Source organism: Bos taurus, chromosome 17 (genome assembly GCF_002263795.3).
Source record: "Bos taurus isolate L1 Dominette 01449 registration number 42190680 breed Hereford chromosome 17, ARS-UCD2.0, whole genome shotgun sequence".
Lineage (NCBI taxonomy): Eukaryota > Metazoa > Chordata > Mammalia > Artiodactyla > Bovidae > Bos > Bos taurus.
Window position 1 is genome coordinate 52,282,904 of NC_037344.1, and position 23,668 is coordinate 52,306,571.

A 23,668-nucleotide genomic window follows, 5' to 3' on the forward strand; every position below is an offset into this window, starting at 1 on the left:
AAGGAGATCAGTCCTGGGTGTTCATTGGAAGGACTGATGTTGAAGCTGAGACTCCATTACTTTGGCCACCTGATTTGAAGAGCTGACTCATTTGAAAAGACCCTGATGCTGGGAAAGATTGAGGGCAGGAGGAGAAGGGGACGACAGAGGATGAAATGGTTGGATGGCATCACTGACTCAATGGACATGGGTTTGGGTGGACTCCGAGAGTTGATGATGGACAGGGAGGCCTGGCGTGCTGCGGTTCATGGGGTCGCAAAGAGTCGGACACGACTGAGCGACTGAACTGAACTGAACTCCATTGTATGTATATAGCACTTTTTGCTTATTTGCAGACATTTATGGAGTGACAAACTGTAAATGAAGACTTGGTTCAAGAAGTAACTGTGTAAATGAGACCAATTATGATGATGCTGCAGGCAGGGTAAAACCGTAAATAAGCTGTCTAGAGCATGAATCCTGAACTTTTTATGAGAGGGGTCAGGTAGTCAGTATCGTAGATCTTGCCAGGGCGTGTATCATCTCTGCTGACTTTTCTTTGTGAATTTTTTCCCCTTCCTTTCTAAGATCCTTTCTCCCTCCCTTCCTTAAACTGTTGTTAAGCATAAGATCAGGCCAGATTTTGTCCATAAGCTTAGTTTATGGTCCCTAACTCAGTAGCAAAGCTCTCAAACTGGATCTGGTTCTGGGGGGTGGGGAGGGAGGGGTGTGTGTGTAAATCTTATGATCCTCGTGAGGTTATACAGAGTAATACATAGAAATTTCTTGTACATGAGTTTTCCCAGTGGTAGCATTTTATACAACTATAGTACAATATCACAGTGAAGATATTGATACAGTTCACCAGATTTTATTCAAATTTCTCTTAAGGCCTTGGATAGGATTTTGATTGGTCCATATAGGATATTGGTTATTGTCTTTCATTTGAAATTATTGAATTGAAGCACTGGTAGATTTTGTTGAAAATGCTGATCCTTATCAGTTTCCCTGGAGTGAAAAAGGATGTGGTAACGTTGCCCTTTGTTACTGTCTGCATGGGCTCAGACAGCTGGATGTGAGGAGTGAGGACCTCCAAAGAGACATCTGGGATTTCCCTGGTGGTCAGTGGTTGAGATTCCACACTTTGAATGCAGGGGGCGTGGATTCCATCCCTAGTCAGGGTACCTAAGATCATGCACACTGGGGCGCAGCCAGAAAGTTGAAGAGGAGGCGTTCTTCCGGGAAGGCATAGCCTATTTCTTTGAACCTCCTCAGCATTAAGCACATATGACTTAGAATTTGTTTAATGTGTGTTGACATTAGGAAAGCCATGTCAGAATCATTGACACAATTTTAAAAATAATGTTTATTTATTTTTGGCTGTGCTGGGTCTTCATTGCTGCTTGTGGGCTTTCTCTGGTTGTAGCGAGCAGGGGATACTCTTCGTTGAGGAGCAGAGGCTCTAGGCATTGAGGCAGTAGATTTGGTGGAAGGACCTAGTTGTTCCTCAGCATATGGGATCTTCCTGGACCAAGGATAGAACCCACATCCCCTGCATTGGCAGGCAGATTCCTATCTACTGTACCACCAGAAAAGTCCACAAAATCACGTCCTCTGTAGTGTGATGCTTATTTTATAACTATAATAATTAACACTGTCAAGGTAGATCACATTGTTAAATGCTTTAAACATCGCCTTAAAGTATAATTAGAGTATTTCACATCAGCTGATAAAAGATTTTTAAATGTATTTTTCACTCAACTAGTGTTTCATAGACTTCACAGTAATTATATAAACAGTGTTTCAAATCATGTGAACAAGTAAAAAACAAAGGATCTTTAATATCCACAAAAGGTAAAATACTGAGTTGTTTTATCCATTTAAGAATTATCTTAATATAAAAAGTTAGTAGCTTAGCAAACAATTTATTTTGTAGAAAAGGAAGTATTAGTTTCTCAACTGTGTCCGACTCTTTGTGACCCAGTGGACTATAACCTGCCAGGCTCCTCTGTCTATGAAATTCTCCAGGCAAGAACACCGGAGTGGGCTGACATTCCCTTTTTCAGAGGATCTTCCCTACCCAGGGATCGAACATGGGTTTCCTGCATTGCAGGTAGAGTCTTTATAGTCTGAGCCACCAGGGAAGCCCTGTAGAGGAGGGCTTTTTTGTAGAGGAGCTGGGAAGATACCTTTCAGACTTTTCCATTTCCTTCAATTTGGCTCCAGAGACTCTTGCTTTGAAATTGTTAACCATTATTTAGAACAGATACTAATTTCCAAACCTTATATTTCCTTGAGTGAAATGGTGGTTTTTACAACTCCTTTGTCTTAGGATTTCTCTCATAAAGTTGAACTTTTAAAAATTAAAAAAATAAAACAGAAACACCAAGTTCCATTGTTTGTCTAATGTATCCTTTTCTTCCACTTCTGCCTCATATTGTGTATTATTTGTTCAACATTTGGCTTTCTCCTATTACAGCATTACTGTCTACAGATCAATTTGTGATATTTCATGTGGTATTTCACCCTCACAAACTGTAGGCTTAAAATTGTAGCACTGGTGGATTAGATGAATTCAGAGGACTGTGAATGATCAAAATTGTTTTCTTGAAGATTATATTTCATTGTAACTTGAAGGAGAGTAACATACCTTAGAATTTCCCATGAAGACTCTTCCTACCCACTACTTAGATTCCTCTGTCACATCTCTGAGCCTGTCCAGGCTGTGAGTCCAGTGTCATGGACTAAAAGAAGCAAAATTTTCTCCATTGGGTATTGTGCTTTAAGTCTTACTTAACACAATTTTCTAAAAAATATCTTGACCTTCAGCCTGCCTCAGAGTTAAGGCCTTCACCTTGTTTAACTCAATTACACAGCAGTCTTATCTTTTCTTCACAGTTCTGTATTTACCTACACATTTGGCACTATAGGCTTTTCTGGTGGCTCAGAGGGTAAGGCATCTGTCTGCAATGCAGGAGATGTGGGTTTGATCCCTGGGTTGGGAAGATCCCCTGGAGAAGGAAACAACAGCCCACTCCAGTACTCTAACCTGGAAAATCCCATCGACGGAGGAGCCTGGTAGGCTGCAGTCAATGGGATCGCAAAGAGTCGGACACAACTGAGCGACTTCACTTTCACTTTCTTTCACTTTGGCATTATAATCTTTCAAAGGATAAGATTTACTGATGTGATGGTACAAAAAGCAAGCCTGTCTTAAAACGTACAATGTTGACTATATATTTTCTCACCATTTTTTTTTTAATAGATAAGAAACAACAAGAAAACTGCCATCTTAGTTAAAGAAGTAAACCCTAAAAAGAAGCTTTTCTTAGTTTATAGACCAAATACCGGGAAACAACTCAAATTAGAAATTTATGCTGATCTAAAAAAGAAATATAAGAAGGTATTTTTCCATTTGTACATGATGTTATATATGAATACTTTCTCATAATGTATTTAAAGTATGTTTATGTTTATATGTGAAATTTTTTTGTCAGTTTTCCTATTGGTTGCTGAAATATGGCTTTCAGGAAAAGTTTTAACTTTTAAAAAAGTCTTGTTAAATTAATATTTCAGTCTTAATGTTATCAACTATTAGGAAAATTATGATTATTTGAAGCAGCTTATGTTGTCAAAAAAGGAAGCTTTAACAATGCTGACTACAAAAATTAGAATTTTTTAAGTGAAAGGGAGATGTACAAGACTAAAATACCTTCCCACCAACTCTTGCTTTTATTGTGAACTGCTATGTTTACATTTTGCAGTGATTTCGAGAAAAATAGTGAATGCCTGTTGTTTCTAACTTTACTATGTAATTATTTTGTTGTTAGCATTACCTTATATTACTGTTATTCCTAGCCATTTTCCACTTGAAAACAGTTTGTAATTGTTAGCTATTTGAAATATTCATTACATAGGGAAGCCCTCATGGGAGAGCTTTAGCATTCAGATGCAAGCAGTAGCAAGGGCCAGGTTCTCTATGCAGAGATTATTTTAAATTGACTTCAGAGATCAAATTAGGCAACCAGTGTGTGTGTGTTTCAGTGGAATTTTCATCTTCTTTTCACAGGTAGTCTCAGACGATGCCGTGGTCCACTGGTTAGATCAGTATAATTCATCTGCAGATACTTGTACTCATGCTTATTGGTTAGTATTTTTGTTTTTCTCACCATTTATTCTGTTTGTCAAGGTTTAATGTAAATACTTCTTTACTCTTTGGCAGTCTGTCCCTGTAAGTACATCGGCAGTTACCAGTTGCTCATTGTTTCTTCAGGCAGGGGTACACAGTGGAAGTCTCTGACCACACACTGTTTACTTCTCCCCTTTGCTGTTCAAAGATGCTTCCTTACTTCCGACTGACTGTCGTCTGCCTGCAGGGACTTAATTATCATGCTTGGGGTTGAGACTTAGCTTTTTCTTTCTACATTTCTCTTCGTTTCCTTCCTTCCTTTTGTTCTTAAATTCCCCCCACCCTGCCAAAATTTTATTGGAGTCTCAAGTCAGTTTTATTTTTAAGGCTAAGTAACATCTAGGAAACCACAAAGATGCCTCAAGTACCTAACAGCAGTAGAAAATTTGACTGTTGAGCCCTGGAACTGATCCTGCTGTGCTGCTAGGCTAGCCAGAGGTGTTGTCAAGTCATTATGTTCATTTCATGGCATTGAAAATGGAATATCTTGGCCCACTTTATGAAAAGGGACTCAGGATATAGATGAATTTTAGCCAGGTTTTTATTTAGACACGTGTAAGTAGATAGCTTTGCTGTGATATAAGCAAGTTTTTGTTTTGTTTTGCTGAGGCCTTTTTCACTTACCTGATCTAGAACCATATATTTGTCCTTTAATACTGTAGAAATGACAGAATTATCTTATAAACTGGCATTAGTCCAGTAAACAAACATATTAAAATGACACATGCAGAATGGCTATCAAAACCAATATATCAGCCCTTTTATAGGGAGCCAGACCCCAGAAATAACTGTAATTTTAAAATCAGTAATGATACCTTAAATTGGACAGGATAATCCAATATATGAAAAGAATTGCAGACTCTGAAACTGTCACTTAAGGTAAATGATAGGGCAGTTTCCATTTGAAATTCAGTAGGTGTGAGCCTGGTATGTGTGCATATTCATACACATATATATGTTTTTGTTTGTTTTTTTTTTGATCTGTCCTAGGCGTGGCAACTGCAAAAAAGCAAGCTTGGGATTAGTTTGTGAAATAGGTCTTCGTTGTCGCACATACTATGTATTATGTGGCTCAGTACTGAGTGTCTGGACAAAAGTTGAGGGTGTTCTTGCGTCTGTCAGTGGCACAAATGTGAAAATGCAGATAGTTCGCCTAAGAACAGAGGATGGACAGCGGATTGTAGGTGAGTCTTTTTTTTTTCTTTTGATTCGAGCTGTGAGAATAAAGAAAATCAGATCCTTGTTTTTCTTAATTTGCTTCATAACATCTTAGAATCTGTCTTTTCCAGTGGTGGGGTAAAGTTTCCTTTCTGTGATGTTCTTAAAAGGATGAACGGAAGTTGAGCTTTTGGATGTCTGTAGTTGGTTGTGGCTGAGGTTCTGATGTGCTTCTGCGCTGCCCGCAGCGCTCTGCTCCCTCCTTCCCTCCCTCTTGACCTCTGGGCGGGCTCTCTGGTATGAAGACGAGGGATTCTCTGACGTCTGTCTCTTTGTGTTCGGGCCACGTGAAACTATGGAACTCAAAGCCACTGTGCACAGAGGCTGGACTGAAGTTATGCAGGGAGCAAGGGAGACCAGGCTGGCCGCCCCCACAGTCCCTCCTTGACAGGCTTCACTTCGCAGCAGTCCACCCAGTTACTGTACTTGCCTTGTCACGTGCTCTGTTTCTTGTGCAACAACCTTTCTGTATATCATGGGTTGCCTGCGGGCCAGAGTCAGTCCATGAGCATTTTTTTGATCCTCAAGTATTTTTGGTTGCAGATTTCAGTTGAATTAGTTGCTACTTTTTAAAAGTCAAGGGAATGGATTTCTATCTTCTTTTATTTTTTTAAAAAAAGATTACACTACAGAGAAGCCTGGAGCATTGAGCCCCTGTTCCCACATGAGCGAAGTTCAGGTTCCCTTATACAGGATGTATACACTGTCCAGTTTGCTGACTTCCACACTCTTCCACTTAGAAGTTAGTGTTTCAGTGTGCATTTGAATTTGTAGCCACTATCTGAAGTCTCTTTGGTACATTAGTACATATCAAAGAAGGTGGTGCTTGCCTGCATTTCTAGACTGCAAAGATAGTGGCTAGGAAGATCCTGTATCTGGCTGTCTCCTGCTTTAGCAGGTAGGTGGTATTGCCCTAGACACGTGAATGTGCTCAGGCATTTGTGGGTAATACTGCTGAGGGATCAGGCTGCTTCTGAAGGGGCCAGTTCAGTTACTTAGTATTCATTTAGTTTGTGTATGGAATCTTGTTTATTTATTAACTTAGTATTATAACAAAAAAAAAATATTATAACATCATTTGGAATTTTCTGTGAAGCTGTAAACTACAGTATGAATTCTCCTGGATGCAACCTTTATAAATTGTTTTCTCCTTGCAGGTTTGATCATTCCTGCAAATTGTGTGTCTCCTCTTATAAATCTCCTTTCAACTTCAGACCAGTCTCAACAGCTTGCAGTCCAGCAGAAACAGCTCTGGCAGCAGCGTCACCCCCAGAGCATTGCCAGCTTGAGCAGCACATAAGAACAGACAGGTTTCAACATGGATGTATCTGAAATGCTGTTGAAGCATATCATTTGCATAAAAATCAGGGACAGTTTCCAAAGAATTATAATTTTTTTTTCAGTTGTGCTCTCTCTAGTTAATTTTCTTGGGAATAAGGACAAACCTGGAATAGATAGCAAAACTGAAAATCAGCAGTGCCGACTGGTACATCTGTCTTTCCTTGTGCTTTTCCCATGGTACTTACCGTATGCTTTTACTTTGGGTGAGCAGAGGGGTATGTGTGTGTATGTGTCAGTCTGTTTGTTTGTTTGTGAGTTTGTTAAAAGCTGCGAACCATAATTGGTTTAAAAATGCTTGGAACTTCCCAAACTGGCTTTACTTTTATGTTATACAGTGCTCAGGGTTAACGCAGTACATCCATGCCATTGCTGTGGGACTTATCCCCAGATGCATGTGTTTTGAGTCTATAAATAGAGAAAATATATATTGGTTTCTTTTCCCAACTTATTAAAACAATAGGTTTATTAAGGCATGAAATGAAAGGTTGCATATCATGCATTCAGGTTCTTTTCTAGTTTTTGTTCTGACAGTGCATGTCTTTGAAAGCATGCGTAAACAAGATTAACACAGAAGTCAAGTAACAGAGCGAAACATTTGTAGATGTACAGCATTGGTTATTGCATTTTTATAGTGTTTATACCTGGGTATTGCTTCAAACCCTGCAAAATCTCCTCCTCCCATTCTTCCTGCCCCAGGTTTCTTGTCAAGGTAATGAGTACACACATTTTTTTGGTGATAAAACTCTTAAAAGTTAATTTTAATGTATTAATAGCATTCCTAACGTGTGCTGCAAAAAAGGCTACAAGCCTGTTTTTTCTTAAAATTACATCTTTCTTAACTTAAAGATAGTTGTAGAAAGGAGTACGGATTGGCTTCTGTCTTGCAAGCAATCTTTTTTTTTTTAACTTCATTATCTTAATTTGCTTTGTCACTCTTAAAAATGAAAACTTTGTACTTGAGTTGTAAACTAGACAATGAGGAAACACTTGAGGCTTCTGCTGTATGTTTATTTCTTGTTGTTATTGTTGTTACCCAGTAACTTGAATATTGTTTAACGTGTTGTAAGACATTGTAGAGTTTATCTCAAGCTGTTAAAAATGGTAATGTACAAATGTGAATAGACACTTATCTATAATATGGGTAAGTTTTGTTTTGCCTATAATAGATGTTTATAAAAACAAGTGAGGGGACAATTGGTCTTTTTGTTTCCTTTTTTTTTCCCCTTTACTTTTTTTGCTTGCACAGGTTGCACTATTAAGAAACTGAGATTGTATAAACCTGGTCAAAAGCTGCAAGATACCACAGTCTTGTAGATGTCAAATAAAAAGTTATTATACTAACCCGAAGTGGACTCTTGTTTAGGCCCTCACCACCTGCAGAAGTAGCCTGTGATGGAAACGCTGCAGAGCTCGGCGTGTTGCTCAACATTCCAGGTAGCCTTAGATTTTGGCTTCAAACCCACCCCACAGAATCAGAGTGGTGTTGAGGAAGGGGTGAAATAATAGTGCTTTCAAATGTTTTGCAAGTTGAACCGTTTGCCTTCTTCTTGCAGGATCTGGTGAGATATGTGTTCAGTGATGGGTAAGCTAGCGCTGTCATCCTCTCGTGTTTTTACAAGCCTGAGTTTAGTTAGGTCACGTTCACCATAAGTTTTCTTTCTTTGGATGTATTTATTCTTGATGCCTAAAAGAACAAATTGAGAATAATTTCGGTTCTTTGGCATATTTTGCCCAGTGGATGCAACTTTTATCCTCAGTCTATCCTTATATCTCAGGCAGTGATCCATGTGAATATCAACCAGTGTCCCTTGTTAGGGCCACTAGACCAGCTGGCAGCCAAGAGCAGAGTTGTCCACCTGCACCAAAACTTCCCACTTAGTTCTGTTTTTAAATCAGGAGCCTAGTCTGCTTCCATCAGCACCCCAAGGGAGATAGAGCTGTGGAGAGGAAGCCTAACCAGCCTGTTGCCTCCAGTGAGACCGAATGGCAGGGTTGTGGAAGAGAGACTCTCATAGGCTTGGCCCAACTTTGCTTTTTTTGTGTGTGCGGGCATCTTTTTTTTTTTAAGCAGGTTATGGTTTTTTCCAAGCAGCTTCAGTATGAGGATTCTTTAACATGAAATTAGTTGACCCTCACAATTCACGATGTAATGTTTGCTCTTGGAATAGCTATCTTATTACAGAGGGGGATGTGTATGTCCTGTTCTTTGTAGAACAGCTTTGTTTTGCATTTTTAAAAAAGGTCCAGAAATAAGTCCTATGAAAACTCTGAGAGTAGACCTCGGAAAGGCAGCCGTGTAAACGGATGGGGCGCTGAGGTGCCGGCTGCCCACGCTCATGGTGGTGGGGTGTCACGTGAGCCCTCGGAGCCTCTGCCCATGCTCCTCTCTGGAGGTGAACATACGACCTTTACACTGTGCCCTTATCCAAGTCAGCAAGTTTTAGGTTGGTCAACATGGGAAACCCAGCATTCAACGTCCTACTCTGTCAAAAAAAAAATCAAGTCTCAAACGAGAGCTAACTTCTGTAAAACAGGTCTTGTATTTCAGGATCTGAATGCCATGTCTGAACCCAAGGACCTTGTTGAACCGTATGTGAGTCCATTTGGCCTCTAATGCCTTTTCTCCCTTTTTAGCAATATGGCTCTGAGCACAAAGATCTGGTTATGAATCATGTTCGTGTTTTCAGAGTTTACAGTACCGATTGTGCTGAAAACCACTTTCCCAGTCCAGAGCTGCTCAGATGGTATTGGGGGAGGTTAGTGTTCCCCTGATCTAGCATCCTCCATACCACAAGGTCTCTAGCTGCAGTTTAGTGGGATTATCCAGATATGTATCAATGATACAAATTCCTAAAAGTATTAATAAGGTATTTTTAAACACAACTTGATGAAAAAGTAACTATCTTAAGCAATTTTCCCTTTCTGCTGCTAAATTGCCGATAAAACTCTTCAGTATCTTTTCTTCACATCTGTATATAAGTTAGCAAGAACCTGCATCCAAAGCATTGTAGGAGTGTGTGTATGTATATATATTTATTCCAATCCAGTTAGCACTTCAGAAACCTTTTTGAGTTGCAACAGTAAAACCTTTTAGTTTTATCTTGCTTCATCTGTAAAGGTAAAAGTTCTAGATTATCAAACTCCAGGGAAATATTAGTATTTTGGAGGCATAATTTTCTGGCTGTACCCCCCGGGACATTCATTTGCTAATCTCCATGTGATGCTATCAGAACAACTTCTAACAGGGATGACAAGCAAGGGTACCAGGACAGCACTTAGAGTTGTATAATGGGACCCTTTCCCTCATTCCCCTCCACTTTCCAAGGAGGGGGAAGAAAGGCGATAGATTAGAAATGGTTGATGGATCTCAATTGATGAAAGTAAGAACAGAGGAAAAGTATTTTTCCCTTGGGTCCTTTTCTTGAAAAGATGTTAAGAGGAAAGTCCCTACCCAATTACTCTCTTAAAAAAAACGTACCTGAATGACATTCGACAGTTTCTACGAATGGTGTTACATAGAGTCTCTGTGAAACTGGTACCCAGCTAACAGACGTTTGGTGAATGCAGGCATCCCAGTGGTAGTGGCATTGGTTGACTATCCTTCCTATATCTGAGGTCTCCTTGGCTAACACCACACCCAGGTGCGTGCACTGTGCATGCCTTGCTCTGGAATATGCAGTAGGCAGTCCATGTTGTGGCTACAGCTGCGAGCAAAAACCATTTGTAAAAAGTCCTTGTTGGATACCAATTGTCTAATACGAGGCAGTGCGTTTTAAGGGCATATACGTGAAGGAAACACATTTAGATACCTGCAGCTCTAGCTAGCTAGTAATTTTTTTCTGAGTACTTGAGGTGAAATCCAAAACCCACCTTCTAATCTTACGCTGTACTTATATATATGTACATAATGTGTATATATAGATATGTTGAGTTCTTTTGAATTCTGAATGTAAATATTTCTTGTAAATTGGGACTCCACCCACTTGTTTGTCTCTTTTCCCTCCTCCAATTCTATTTATTCTTTTCTTGGTTTCCCATAGGGGGCTTCTTATAATATTTTTTTTTTCTTTTTTGCTCTAGAAACGTATGAAAAACTTTAGTTGAATTTGTCACGTATTTTAGAATTCAGCTTTGCATCTTTACTATAGAATTCCTGTGTCTGTTTCGTGTTAATATTTTTCAACATGCCTGATTTATGTTTTGCATTTTTATTACAAATTTTTTACTGTGTGCAATGCATTGTATTGGGGGAATGTACTTGAGTGCAATTTCTGATACTGTCATTATATGACTAGTTATGCTCATTTATGTTGCTCTTTGGAAGCTATAGTGAGCCTGTTTTCACCTGAAAAAATTTCTTCCCAAGACTTCCTTTAAGCTCCTCTAACTTCTTCAGTGCATTTGGGATTAACCTCAACTCTTCAGTAAACCTGACTTGTTTCTACCCTTGCAGTTTTTCAGGCCTGCACCACAAAATCTTGTAGATCTGAACAGTGATGTATGGGCTGCTGCTGCTGCAAATTTTCTGTTTGTTAAAGAAGTTGATCTGTCCTTTCAGCCTTCAAATAATAATCAAAAACTTACTTTCCAGTGAGCATGGGTGATCTGCTTCTGTCCCACCAGTTAAGGGGCGGAGACAGGCCCGGTACGTGCTGGTGTCCGTACTGGCAGGTTAGAGAACGTACTTCCAGGGACAGTTGTCCTCCTGAGTAGAGCAGCACAACTGCTCGTGCAGGCTCCCGTGAGCCTCTGGCTCAAGGGCCGATGCTGTGTGTTACCTGTGGAGGGGACAGGCTGGTGGGATCCCTTGAGCTGTCCCACCACCAGCGAGCTGTTGAGTTGATCTTGACTAGATGGGCTGTAAACCTAGGAGCTGAGAGGGCTGGAGGCACTCTTAACGATTGGATTAGTGTTGCCTGGAGGGCCCACCCAGGAGTGGCTCACAGACGTGGTGGGAATCATTGCCACCACTGTGGTAACAGGCAAACACTGTGTTTCTGTCTGCAGGTTTTGCACTTTTAAGAAAATATTCCTCCGTAACTTTCAGCAAAGACACCATGAGCATTTCTGGGGCGTTTCATTCATGTACACGTTTCATTCGTTGCTCTGAGCTTGGTAGACTTTTAGAGGTTGTCTGTATTTAGGTGAGTCTTAGGAACCTAGTGTGTCTTGAAAGAGGGCCTGTCAGAGGTGAGCTCCTCTGTCAGAGGCTTTCCTTCTCTGACTCCCAGGAAGCAGTTGAACCACACGGTTTGCAGCAGCAGCCGTCAGGCTGAGGCCACACCCTTGTAGTGCAGAGTCGAGCAAGGGGTGCCGCCTGGGACGTAGGCTGTCTTCCGTACTTGCAGGTCAGGCCTCCTTGGGGCTGAGGGTCAGTCCGCAGGCTCCTTAGTGAGAACTCCATGGCTTTTCCACCCATCCCCCTGTCCTGAGGGCCTTTCTTGCTATGACAGTATTTGTGGCACTGAAGAGGGTAAAGAAGCTTGAGCCTTCTTTCTGACTTCCACTTTGCGGGGCAGATAGCTTGTATTTTCTACGTAGCACATTGCAGTCTTGCTGCCATCAGAAAAAAAAAAAAATCATCCTGTTCATGGTTTATACTGAATTTGCAAACTACTGATATTATTTTTCAATAACCACTTGTATCTACCATCAACCATGAGAGGTGGGAAGAGGTACGCTGTATCTCTGCAATAAAACTTTTGCCAGGTTCTACCTCCCGCTGAGCAAAGGATACTTTTGTACTTAGGCATAGATCTTCCTCCTTTACTAATCTGACATGGTGCACCTTGAGACAACATGTGATGGAATCCAAAGACAATTTGAAACAAAGGTGGATGTAAAACTCCTTCAGTTGTTTCTGTTGTGTTCTTTTTTACAATCTCTCTTTTTATATTGCTACTCTGTTTTGAATGTCCGTCAGTGTATGAAGGGTACGCACTGTTCTGATGATACTGCACTGCTTCTTCAGCCTTCTGTGGTGATACAGAACCAAGTGTCCAGAAACAATTGTTCTAACCATTTTGATTTGTAACTTAAAAAATTGGCTCTCATGCAATAAAAAAATGTATTGGCTGCATTTAGCGAGGTTTATGCCCTTGCAAGTAAAAACGATCAACCATGAAGCGTAACAAAATTCTGTATTTAGTTTTTTGTTGTTGTGTTTTCTGATTTTTGTTTCTCTCTCTCTTTTTTTTTTTTTTCTTTTTTTGTAAGATTCTTAAATAAATTAAACTGGCTAATATGCTGCTTTTATCTGTGTGTTTTCTTTGACTGGGCTCTTGAGTACCTGTTTCAGCTGTGTCAGGGCTCACCACGCTGACCTAGAGCGCTTCTTTCCATTGGGGGCTTGGACTTTTTATTGGCTTCATATTTAAAAAGAATTCTAGAAGACTTCTTACGATGAGGATAAAAAGCAGCCCAGTGCTTGTTAGAGCAAAAAAATGGCTGCACCGCTGTAGAGCTTCGGTGAGTTGGCACTGGGTGCCTGGGCCGGGGGGCTCAGATCACAGGTGTCCTCTGCAAGGTGCCGCAGTGTTGGAGGACTTGGGACTATGAGGCTTGCTATTGAAAATTCATTCCTGCTGCTGCACAGCCATCCAATCCGTGAGTCTGAGATTGGAGCTCTGCTGATGAAAAGCAAAACGGAAACTACTGCAGGCAGCTTAGCGTGTGCCAGTCACTGTGGGTGCTTCCCATAGTCCTCAGTCCTCTGCTGGTTCTCAGATGAAAAGCTTTTCTAAGGCTTGTGGAATTGGTGCCTGTATTTCATATTTCTTCACTAAGTATTTGATAAGCCACTGCTGTGTGTCTAGCATCGGGTCGCATGGCTCTCTTTGGTAGGGATTCTTCATGGGTAGTTATTCTCATGTCAGAGACAGCAAATAAGCGATTAGGTTAAGGTTCTGGTGGTCATGGGAGCTAGGAAGGAAACATCAGGAATGCTGGGTACGGGGGTTGTGGTAAAGTGGGGAGGAGGTGAGCCACTATCCACTGGCACCAGACTGCTTCGTGGGGCCTGCGGTGGACAGAGAGAGGGAGGGTGGTGAGCTCTGGGGCTCTTGGATGGCGAAGTAATGGTTGGCCGAGAGATCCAGTCAGATCCTTGCACTGGGCTCGGGAAACCAGAGAATTTGGGAGTGAACAGGAGAGAAGATACTGCAGGACACCCAGAGTGGTAAGTAGATCCCTGTGTCGTGTGTGTGTGTGTGTAAGCCTCCCTGCCTCTCTTCACCTCCATGCCATCTGAGAGCTGGCACTCACTTCACAGATGAGATGGGCACAGAGGTTGGGGAACTGCAGGGGTGGTCTGGACCAACTTGTTCTCTAGATGTGGACAAAGGTATTTTTTAAAAAACATTTAAAAAAATGTAGAATCTGGCTTGTTTGCGAGTCCTCTTTGTGGGCTTTGAAATGCTTGAGAGCATCATGTTCAATTTGTAGCTTGAAATGCTTAAGGGAATTTAATCCAATTTGTAAATGGTGTTCATGTTTAGGGGAATTTAGCCTGCCGAACACATGAGATAACCGAGCATTAATTGAAGAACAAGTGACAGGGAGTGTTTTACATTTTAACTGAAATCTCACAAAAATATTTATAAATTGAGCATCAAGATTTAAAGAAAACTTGTTCCTAAATGTATAACCTTAATACATGGAGTATTAATCTGAATAAGAAGAAATAAGAAGCCTGACTTCATGGAGAGCCTCCACCGTCCTCACCGAGTTTTCCTGTTAATGTTCCAGCTTGCTTTGACTTTATTCCCTTCGGGGACTCATCTGTGATCCAGGTCTGCGTTCTCCTCACATGGTGCTCCCCGGGGCCTCCGCACCATTCACCTTGGGCCCCGTCCGTTCTTTGTGGAGGGTGGGGAGAGGTGGGGGCTGTCCTGTGCCTTGTGTGGTGGTGAGCGGCACCCTTGTTGTACCAGTTGTTGAGCAGCACCAGTTGTACACATTGCGTACCCTGCACCCTGCCGATAGTGAAAACCCAGAATGTCTCCAGACATGGCCTCTTGACGGGAAAAACTGCCTCTAAGCGAGTCGGTCACACAGAGGCCAAGGCTGGTGTCTGATCTGTGTCTGCACGCACATTGGTGTGTTATAGAGGACAAGGCCCGTGAACGAGGGGGCAACACCCTTGAGAGAATGGAAAATACAAATGTTAACTGGCTAGGGGGTTTGGAGTATGTACAATACGATTTCCATAAGTATGAATATTTATCAGCTAGTCATTTGAGAGCATGATGTAAAGAAGCCATCTGTGAAGGCCTTTATGGAGAGAAAGGAGGCTAAAAGAAATGTGCAAAATGTTTATTTTTAGAGCCCAACTCTCAGCAAGTTGGCTCTGTCCTCCGAAAGCTGCCCACTCTGGGCGTCAAGTGCATCTTTGGGTTAGGAGAGGCGAGTGCCACGCTGCCGGTTCCAAGCTACCATCCCATTAGCAATCACCACCAGTAGCGTGCAAAGGTAAGACAGCTAGGTGAACACCAAATTAGTCTGGAATACTTAATTTTTATGTTTGTGATTGGTTGTTGACTTGAATATGTTAACACCAGCACCTGACAAGTCAACAGGCGGCTGAGAACGCACGCTGAGTATTCTCTCTGCTCCTCCCGCTTGGCCCTCGTTCTCCTTTCCACGGCAGTCATTCTTGCCAGTTTCTTCACTATCCTTTCTTGGGCAACTTGAGAGGGTAAATTTTTGAGTATCACAAAAAATGCTCTAGCTTCTGTTATTTATCTGTGGTGGTAGGCAAGATTCATTCTCACAAAGATGGATGTGCAATTACTGGAGAAAGGCAAACGAATAAATTATTACTTGTAGAAAATAGAGACATTCATGAACCTTCGGTAGAAAGTCAAGTGTTGTGTGAAGATGCCCACTGTTTAGAGACATAAGAGTTCCCTAAAATGTACTTTTTCATCTCTAGTTCTAGATCAAGATAAGTTATAAAATCCTCTAAATGTCTGCATTAACACTGGATTTCCCTTTAGCTATTTCCACAGTGTATGTTTTTACATGTGTGTTTCCTGTTCAGAGGTATTGCTATGCAAATAGGATTCTTCTGTTTGCAGACCAGACTTAAACTTCTGAGGTCTGACACAGGGATTGGCAAACCACGGTCCATGGGTCTGTCCAGTGCACTGTCACCTATTTTTGAATGACCCTGGAAGCTAAGAATAGTTTTTATTTTCTTAAATGTTTGAAAAACTACATTTTTTTTGGTTTTTTGTTTGTTTTATATTATGGCTGCATCGGATCTTAGTTGCTGCACGTGGGCTTCAGTTGTGGCGAGTGGTGGTTGCTTTTCATTGTGGTGTGCAGGCTTTTCACTGTGGTGGCTTCTCTCGTTGTGGAACATGGGCTCTATCTAGGCTTGTGGGCTTAATTGCCCCTTGGCATGTGGAATCTTCCCAACCAGGGATCAAACCCATGTTCCCCACATTGGCAGGTGGGTTCTTAACTACTGGATTACCAGGGAAGTCCCAGAATATTTTGTACCATGTGAAAAATACCTGATATTCAAATATCGGTGTTTACAAAGTCTTATTGGAATCCAGACATGCCCATCATCTGATGTATCATCTAAGGCTATGCTATAATGGCAGACTTGCACAGTGAGAGAGAATGTGGCCTGCAAAGCTTAAAATATTGACTATATGACCCTTTTCGGGAAAGCTTGCCAACTCCTGGTCAATAAAACAGAAATAATGGCAGAAACGTAACTGAAAATTAATAAATTTGGGTGTAGACTTCTGATCAAAACCCAACTTGATGTCAGATATGGTTTTACTGTCCAGAGGATAGAAACCACACTGGAGTCACTGCGAAGTTAATCATGATACTTTACCCACAGCCTGTCTGTATTCTGGTAAGCATTTCTGAGTATACTTCCACTGTTAATTTATTAAATTATAAGTCCTGTGTGTGCGTCTGTGCTAGTATGTATGCAGTAAATCCCACATACATAGAAGGTTAAATATACCCTCAACTCCTACAAGTCCCCTTCTTACCACCTGAGGCAGGTTCACTCCACTTTGGAGCTGATGGCCCCAGAATGGTATCAAGTTTCCTAACAATTTCAAGACTTTTCTGATGCTTTTCCCTTAGGCAAAAAATGGTACATATGTTGTCTGACTGCTTTCTTAGGATGTTAAGAGTTTTGAGAATTCTTGGAGCTTCATCCCATCAAACCTCCCTAATCTTATAGATGAACTAAGGCCCAGATAGGTTAAACAAGTTATTTGAGGCCTAAAGAGTTGGCTTACAGTGGATCCAGAGCTAAAGCTTATCCCCTGAGGCTTTTCCACTGGACTCTGTTTTCTCCTTCATCTGTTGTGTTCCCTGGCAAATCACTCTGTGACATACCCATTAAGCTAATAAGGGTCCATTCTAGATCATTCTAAAACCACTCATTTAAAAGGACCTATCTTGAGAAGGCAATGGCACCCCACTCCAGTACTCTTGCCTGGAAAAACCCCATGGATGGAGGAGCCTGGTAGGCTGCAGTCCATGGGGTCACTAAGAGTTGGACACGACTGAGCAACTTCACTTTCACTTTTCACTTTCATGCATTGGAGAAGAAATGGCAACCCACTCCAGTATTCTTGCCTGGAGAATCCCAGGGACGGGGGAGCCTGGTGGGCTGCCGTCTATGGGGTCGCACAGAGTCGGACACGACTGAAGTGACTTAGCAGTAGCAACATCTTGAGTTCAGGGTGTTTGAGCATCCACCTGTTCTCTTCGCTTGGCCCTGCAATAAACCTTTCTTTGCTAAAATTATAATAATAAAGCTAAAGGGACTTATTTGAGAGTTTCATACAGATTTTTTTTTGGCTGTGCTAGGTCTTAGTTGTGGCATGTGGGATCTGGTTCCCTAAGCAGGGATTGAACCTGGGTCCCCTACATTGGGAGTGCAGAGTCTTACCCACTGGAATCTGTAAATGTGACTTTTTTGGGGATAAAATGTCTCTGTAGGTGTAATTGAAGTTCTTGACATAAGATCATCTTGCATTAATTAAAGTGGGTCTTCAGTAACATGTTCTTAGAAGAGCTAGGGAGAAGACACATAGAGAAGAAGGCCATCTGAAGGCAGGGCTGGAGTGATGTGACCACAAGCCAAAGAATGCGTGTAGCCATTCTGGAAGCTGGAAGAGGGAAAGGATCCTCCCTCGGGCCTTTAGAGGGAGCTTGTCCCTGCCCACACCTTGGTTTCAGACTTCTGGCCCCCAGAACTGAGAGCAAGTAAGTCTGTTGTTTTAAGCCACCAGTTAGTGGTGACTAGATAATGGCAGCCCCAGGAAGCTAACACATCCGTTGTGGAAAGTGAGTTGTGAGCAGGAAGAAGGTTGTGAACAGGAGTTAACCACCTGCAAATGAGAATTGATCTTGCTTTGCCTCATTTCTAGGAACACACTGAGGCCCTTTATGGAATGTTCTATATGCCTTGACTAGACATTCAAGGATGCAGGTCTTTCCTATATGTGGCTCAAACTCAAGGAGACCAGCCAAATGCAATAGTGGGCAATAGCAGGGCAGTCTTTTCAGAGGTGGGATAATGGAGCTGGGCTTTGAGGAGTTCGCCAAGTGAAACACAAGGGCAAGTTGGTGTGATGAAGGCTCTGATGTGGGAATGAACAAGCACCAGGGTCATAATCTAGTCTGGTCTGAAGAACTCATGGGAGACAAGGGGTAAGGAAATGGCTCCAGTGTAGTGGGGTGAGGGGACAGCTAAACCCGGCAGCCATGCCTGTAATGATAAGCTTCATCACCACATGGGGATGGTCTGCTGCTGCTGCTGCAATAGTGCCTGAGATGTAGTAAACACTTCATAACTATTAATATTTGTTGAATAAAGGAGATCCTCCCCTCCCACCATGATCTCAATGGATGTAGGAAAAGCATTTGGGATGAGGTGGGAGAGAGGCTCAAATGGGAGGGGATATATGTATATTTGGGGCTTCCCAGGTGGTGCTAGTGGTAAAGGACCTGCCTGCCAGGGCAGGAGATGAAAGAGATGCAGGTTCGATCCCTGGGTTGGGAAGATCCCCTGGAGGAGGGCACGGCAACCCACTCCAGTATTCTTGCCTGGAGAATCCCACGGAGAGAGGAGCCTGTTGGGCTACAGTCCATGGGGTCGCTTACAGTTGGATATGACTGAAGCGACTTAGCACGCACATATGTGTGTGTGTGTGTGTGTGTGTGTGTGTATATATATATATAGCTGATTCACTTTGTTGTATAGCAGAAATTCACACAGTATTATAAAGCAATTATATGCTAACAAAAAAAATAAAACATCACTTAAACAGCATTTGGCTTTCCCTGGTGGTCCGGTGGTTCAGAATCCACCTTGCAGTGCAGAGGATACCAGTCTGATCCCTGGTCCAGGAAGATCCCACATGCCTTGGGGCTGGGAAGCCCTTGCTTTGCAACTACCAAAGCCTGTGCACCCTAGAGCCCTTGCTCCGCAACAAGAGAAGCACTGCAGTGAGAAGCCCATGCACCGCAACTAGAGAACAGCTCCTGCTCACTGCAACTGGAGAAAGCCCGTGCGCAGCAACAAAGACCCAGCGCAGCCAAAAATACAATTTAAAAAAAGGAAGTCTAATTCTAAAAAAGCATTTGACAAAATCCAACTCTGTTATGATAAAAACACTCAACAAACTAGGAAGAGAAGGGAACATTCTCAACTTGATAAAAGGCATCTATGAAAAGGCCACAGTGAACATCATACTTAATGGTGAAAACCTAAAAGCTTTACCCCTAAGATCAGGAACAAGGCAAGGATGTCTGCTCTTACTGCTTCTGTCCAGTTCTGTCCTCAAGGTTTTAGGCAGAGCTATGTGGCAAGTAAAAGAAAATGCATTGCATTTGGAAAGGAAGAATGAAAACTCTGTATTTGCAGATAACATGATCTTATATAGAGAGTATCCTAAAGAATCTACATGCAGACACAACTATTATAGCTAAAAAGTGAATTCAGGAAAGTGTCAGGATAGAAGACAATGTAGAAAAATAAGTTGTGTTTCTACACACTAAAGATAACCCTAAAATTAAGAAAACCCCACAAATGTATCAAAAATAATGAAATACTTAGGAATACATTTAACCAAAGAAGTACGAGGCTTGTAGACTAAAAACTATTAAAAAATTGTTGAAATTAAAGAAAAAGAACTAAATGATTGGAAAGACATCTTGTAGTCACGGATTGGAAGAGTTAACATTGAAATTAAAATTGCAATACTCCCTAACTTGATGAACTTAATACAAGCTGTATCAAAATTCCAAATTTTTTTGTTAAAAAAAAAAAAAGACAAGCTGATCCTAAAATTCATAGGGACATGCAAAAGACCCAGAATAGCCAAAATAATCTTGAAAAAGTTGGAGCACTCAGACTTCCTGAATTCAAAGCCTACTCCAAAGCTACAGTGTAGTAGGGACACAAGGATAGCTTCCATAGATCCGGGGAATAGAACTGAGAGTTTGGAAGTAAACTCACACTCATCGTCAACTAATTTTCAACAAGGGTGTCAAGACCGTGTAGTGGGGAAAGAATAGACTTTCCAACAAATGGTACTGAGACAACTGGGTATTCACATGCAGAGAATGAATTTTGTGTATAAATCCATAACACAAACATTACCTAAAAATGGATCAAAGGCCTAACTGCTGCTGCTGCCACTGCTAAGTTGCTTCAGTGTCCGACTTCGTGCCACCCCACAGACGGCAGCCCACCAGGCTCCCCTGTCCCTGGGATTCTCCAGGCAAGAACACTGGAGTGGGTTGCCATTTCCTTCTCCAATGCAGGAAAGTGAAAAGTGAAAGTGAAGTCGCTCAGTCGTGTCCGACCCTCAGCGACCCCATGGACTGCAGCCTTCCAGGCTCCTCCGTCCATGGGATTTTCCAGGCAAGAGTACTGGAGTGGGGTGCCATCGCCTTCTCCGTCAAAGGCCTAAACATAAGAACAAAAAGTAGAAAAACTATTTGAAGAAAACTTAGGTGAAATTTTTCATGACCTTTGACAAGATATGATACCCAAACCACAAGCAAATAGACATTTAAAAATAGGTTGGACTTCATCAAAATCAGAAACTTCTGGAGCATTCCCTGGGTGTCCAGTGGTTAGGACTTCTTGCTCTCATTGTCAAGGGCCTCGGTTCAATCCCTGCTTTGGGACCTGAAATCCCACAAACCACATGGTGCTGGAGGGGAGTGCGGGTAGAATTAAAACCTTTTCTATACCAAAACTGTGGGCTTCCCTCATAGCTCAGTTGGTAAAGAATCCACCTGCAAAGCAGGAGACCCCGGATCAATTCCTTGGTCGGGAAGATCCCCTGGAGAAGGGAAAGGCCAGTTATTCTGGCCTGGAGAATTCCATGTATAAGCCATGGGGTCGCAAAGAGTCGGGCACGACTGAGAGACTTTAACTTTTTGTACCAAAACTATCAAGAAAATTAAAAGAGGGCTTCTCTGGTGGCACAATGGTAAAGAATCTGCCTGCCAATGCAGGAGACATGAGTTCGATTTCTGGTCTGGGACGATCCTACATGCCTTGAAGTAACTAAGCCTGTGAGCCATAATTACTGAGCCTGTGTTCTACAGCCTGGGAGCCACAAGAGCTAAGCCCATGTGCAACAACTACTGAAGCCCACACACCTAGAGCCGATGCTCTGAAACAAGAGGAGCCACTGCAGTGAGAAGCCCCTGCACCGTGACTAGAGTGGCCCCACTTGCAGCAACTAGAGGAAAGCCTGCCCAGCAATGAAGACCCAGCACAGCCATAAATAAATAAATAAATACATAACATTTTTTAAAAAAATAATCCACCTGCCAGTGGAGGAGACCCTGGTTCAATCCCTGGGTCTAGACGACCCCACATGCCTTGGAGCAAGTAAGCCCATACACCACTACTGTTGAGCCTGTGCTCTAGAGCCTGGGAACCGCAACAAGAGCGTAGCCCCTGCTCTCTGCAACTAGAGAAAGCCCAGGGTCAACAATGAAGACCCAGCACAGCCTAAATAATTAATGAAATGAAACAAAATTAAGAGATAGCCCACAGAATGGGAAAAAATATTTGCAAGCTATAAATCTGGGAAGGGACAAGTATCCAGAATAAAGATCTCATACAACTTAACATAAAAACTCAAATTAAAAAATAGGTTAAGGGGGGGACCTCTGTGGTGGACCAGGGGCTAAGACTCTGAGCTCCCAGTTCAGGGGACTCGGGTTCACCACACGCCACAATAAAGATCAAAGCTCCCGAGTGCCCCTTCACCCAAATTCAAAAAGAAAAAATGCAGGGATTTCCCTGGTGGTCCGGTGGTTAAGAATCTGCCTTCTAATACAGGGGATGCAGATGCAGGTTCAGTCCCTGGTGGGGAACTAAGATCCCACGTGCCACCAGGCAACTAAACCTGAGTGCTGGAACAAAGAGCCTGTCCACCAGAAAGAAGGCCCAGCACAGCCGAAAAAACACAAAAAAGGAAATCAAAACCATGAGATTCCAGTTCATACCAACTAGAATGCCTAAAATAAAAAAGCCAGATGATAAAAGTGTTGGTGAGGATATGGAGAAATTATAAATATTACAGATTGCTTATAGGAATATAAATGATAGTCACTATGGAAAATAGTGTAGCAGTTCCTCAAAAAGTTAAACACAGAGTTACTAGGTAGCTCAGCAATTCCACTCCTGGTTATGTACCCCAAAGAACTAAAACATTTTCACAAAAACTTGAACACAAATGTTCATAGCAGCTTTATTCATAATAGTCAAAAAGTGAAAATGAATAAAATGTCCATCAGCTAATGAATGGATAAATAAAATATGGCCTATCTATACAATGGAATATTATTCAGTCATAAAGAGGAGCATAGTCCTGATCCGTCTTACAAAACGGATGGACCTTGAAAGTATTATACTAAGCGAAAGAGGCCATACACATATTTTAACTGAATCCATTCCTATGAAATGTCCAGAATAGGTACATCCATAGACACAGAAAGCAGATTAGCAGCTGCCTAAAGCTATGGGTAGTGAAGAATGGGGAGTGACTATTGTTGGGTTTCCTTTTGGGATGGCGGAAATGTTCTAGAATTAGATAGTGCTGATGACTGCACAACTTTGTGCTTATACTAAATCCCACTGAACTGTGTATTTTTAAAGGGTGAATTTTACACTAAATGAATAGATCTAAAAAACAAAAGGAAAAATACTTTTCCATGATGATCAGTGATGGGACTTCCTTGGTGGTCCAGTGGTTAAGACTCTGCTTCCACTGCATGTGACACGAGTTTGATCTCTGGCAGAGTAACTAAGATCCCCCATACCCCGCAGCACTGCCCCCCCCTAAAAATTATGATCAGTGAGGATGGACATCATTCTAAAAATACAATATGGAGAGAAGAGCCCACACCATCTGTAGAAAGGACTGAAGCAGACCTCTGAGACCTGGATTTTTGCCCCAAGGACATGGAGGCTTAGTCCAACAGTGAATAGATGATGGAGCCAGAATTAATACCCGGGTCTGTCAGCCTATGCTCTGCTTATAGCTTCTTGCCCTGGATTGGTCCAATAAGTAAACCATTGGCTATTGTGGCTACCAAGCTGTTGAAATGTGGCCAGTCCCAATCAGGATGAGCTGTAAGGGTAAAATGCCCTGTGGGTTTTGAAGATAGTATCATAAAAAGAATGTAAAGTATCTTTAATAATTGCTTTATATTTATTATATATTGATTTCATACATTATATATTTAAATCATATATTATGTTAAATAAAAAATAAAGATTAATTTCATCAGTTCTTTTTACTTTCTGAAATGTGATTATTTAAACTGTTAAACTACATAGTAGCTTGCAATACTTTTCTATTGGACAGTGCTACTCTATAGAGTACTGGTCCCCTGGGAGCACGGTAGGAAAAGGATGATATTAAT

The 23,668-nt window shown here is 41.8% G+C and overlaps 1 protein-coding gene across 4 annotated transcripts in view; it reads left to right on the forward strand.

The window, feature by feature from the left end:
- Positions 1-12,971, forward strand: part of SBNO1 (strawberry notch homolog 1) — a 57,080-nt gene extending 44,109 nt beyond the window's left edge. For all 4 annotated transcript variants that reach the window (XM_002694566.7, XM_005217972.5, XM_010814004.4 and 1 more), the window contains 4 exons: positions 3,245-3,382; positions 4,049-4,125; positions 5,159-5,352; positions 6,544-12,971. In XM_002694566.7, coding sequence (XP_002694612.2) covers positions 3,245-3,382; positions 4,049-4,125; positions 5,159-5,352; positions 6,544-6,686 — 552 coding nt within the window. In that variant the 3' untranslated portion in view covers positions 6,687-12,971. The remainder of the gene's footprint in view (positions 1-3,244; positions 3,383-4,048; positions 4,126-5,158; positions 5,353-6,543) is intronic.
- Positions 12,972-23,668: the final 10,697 nt, after the last annotated feature.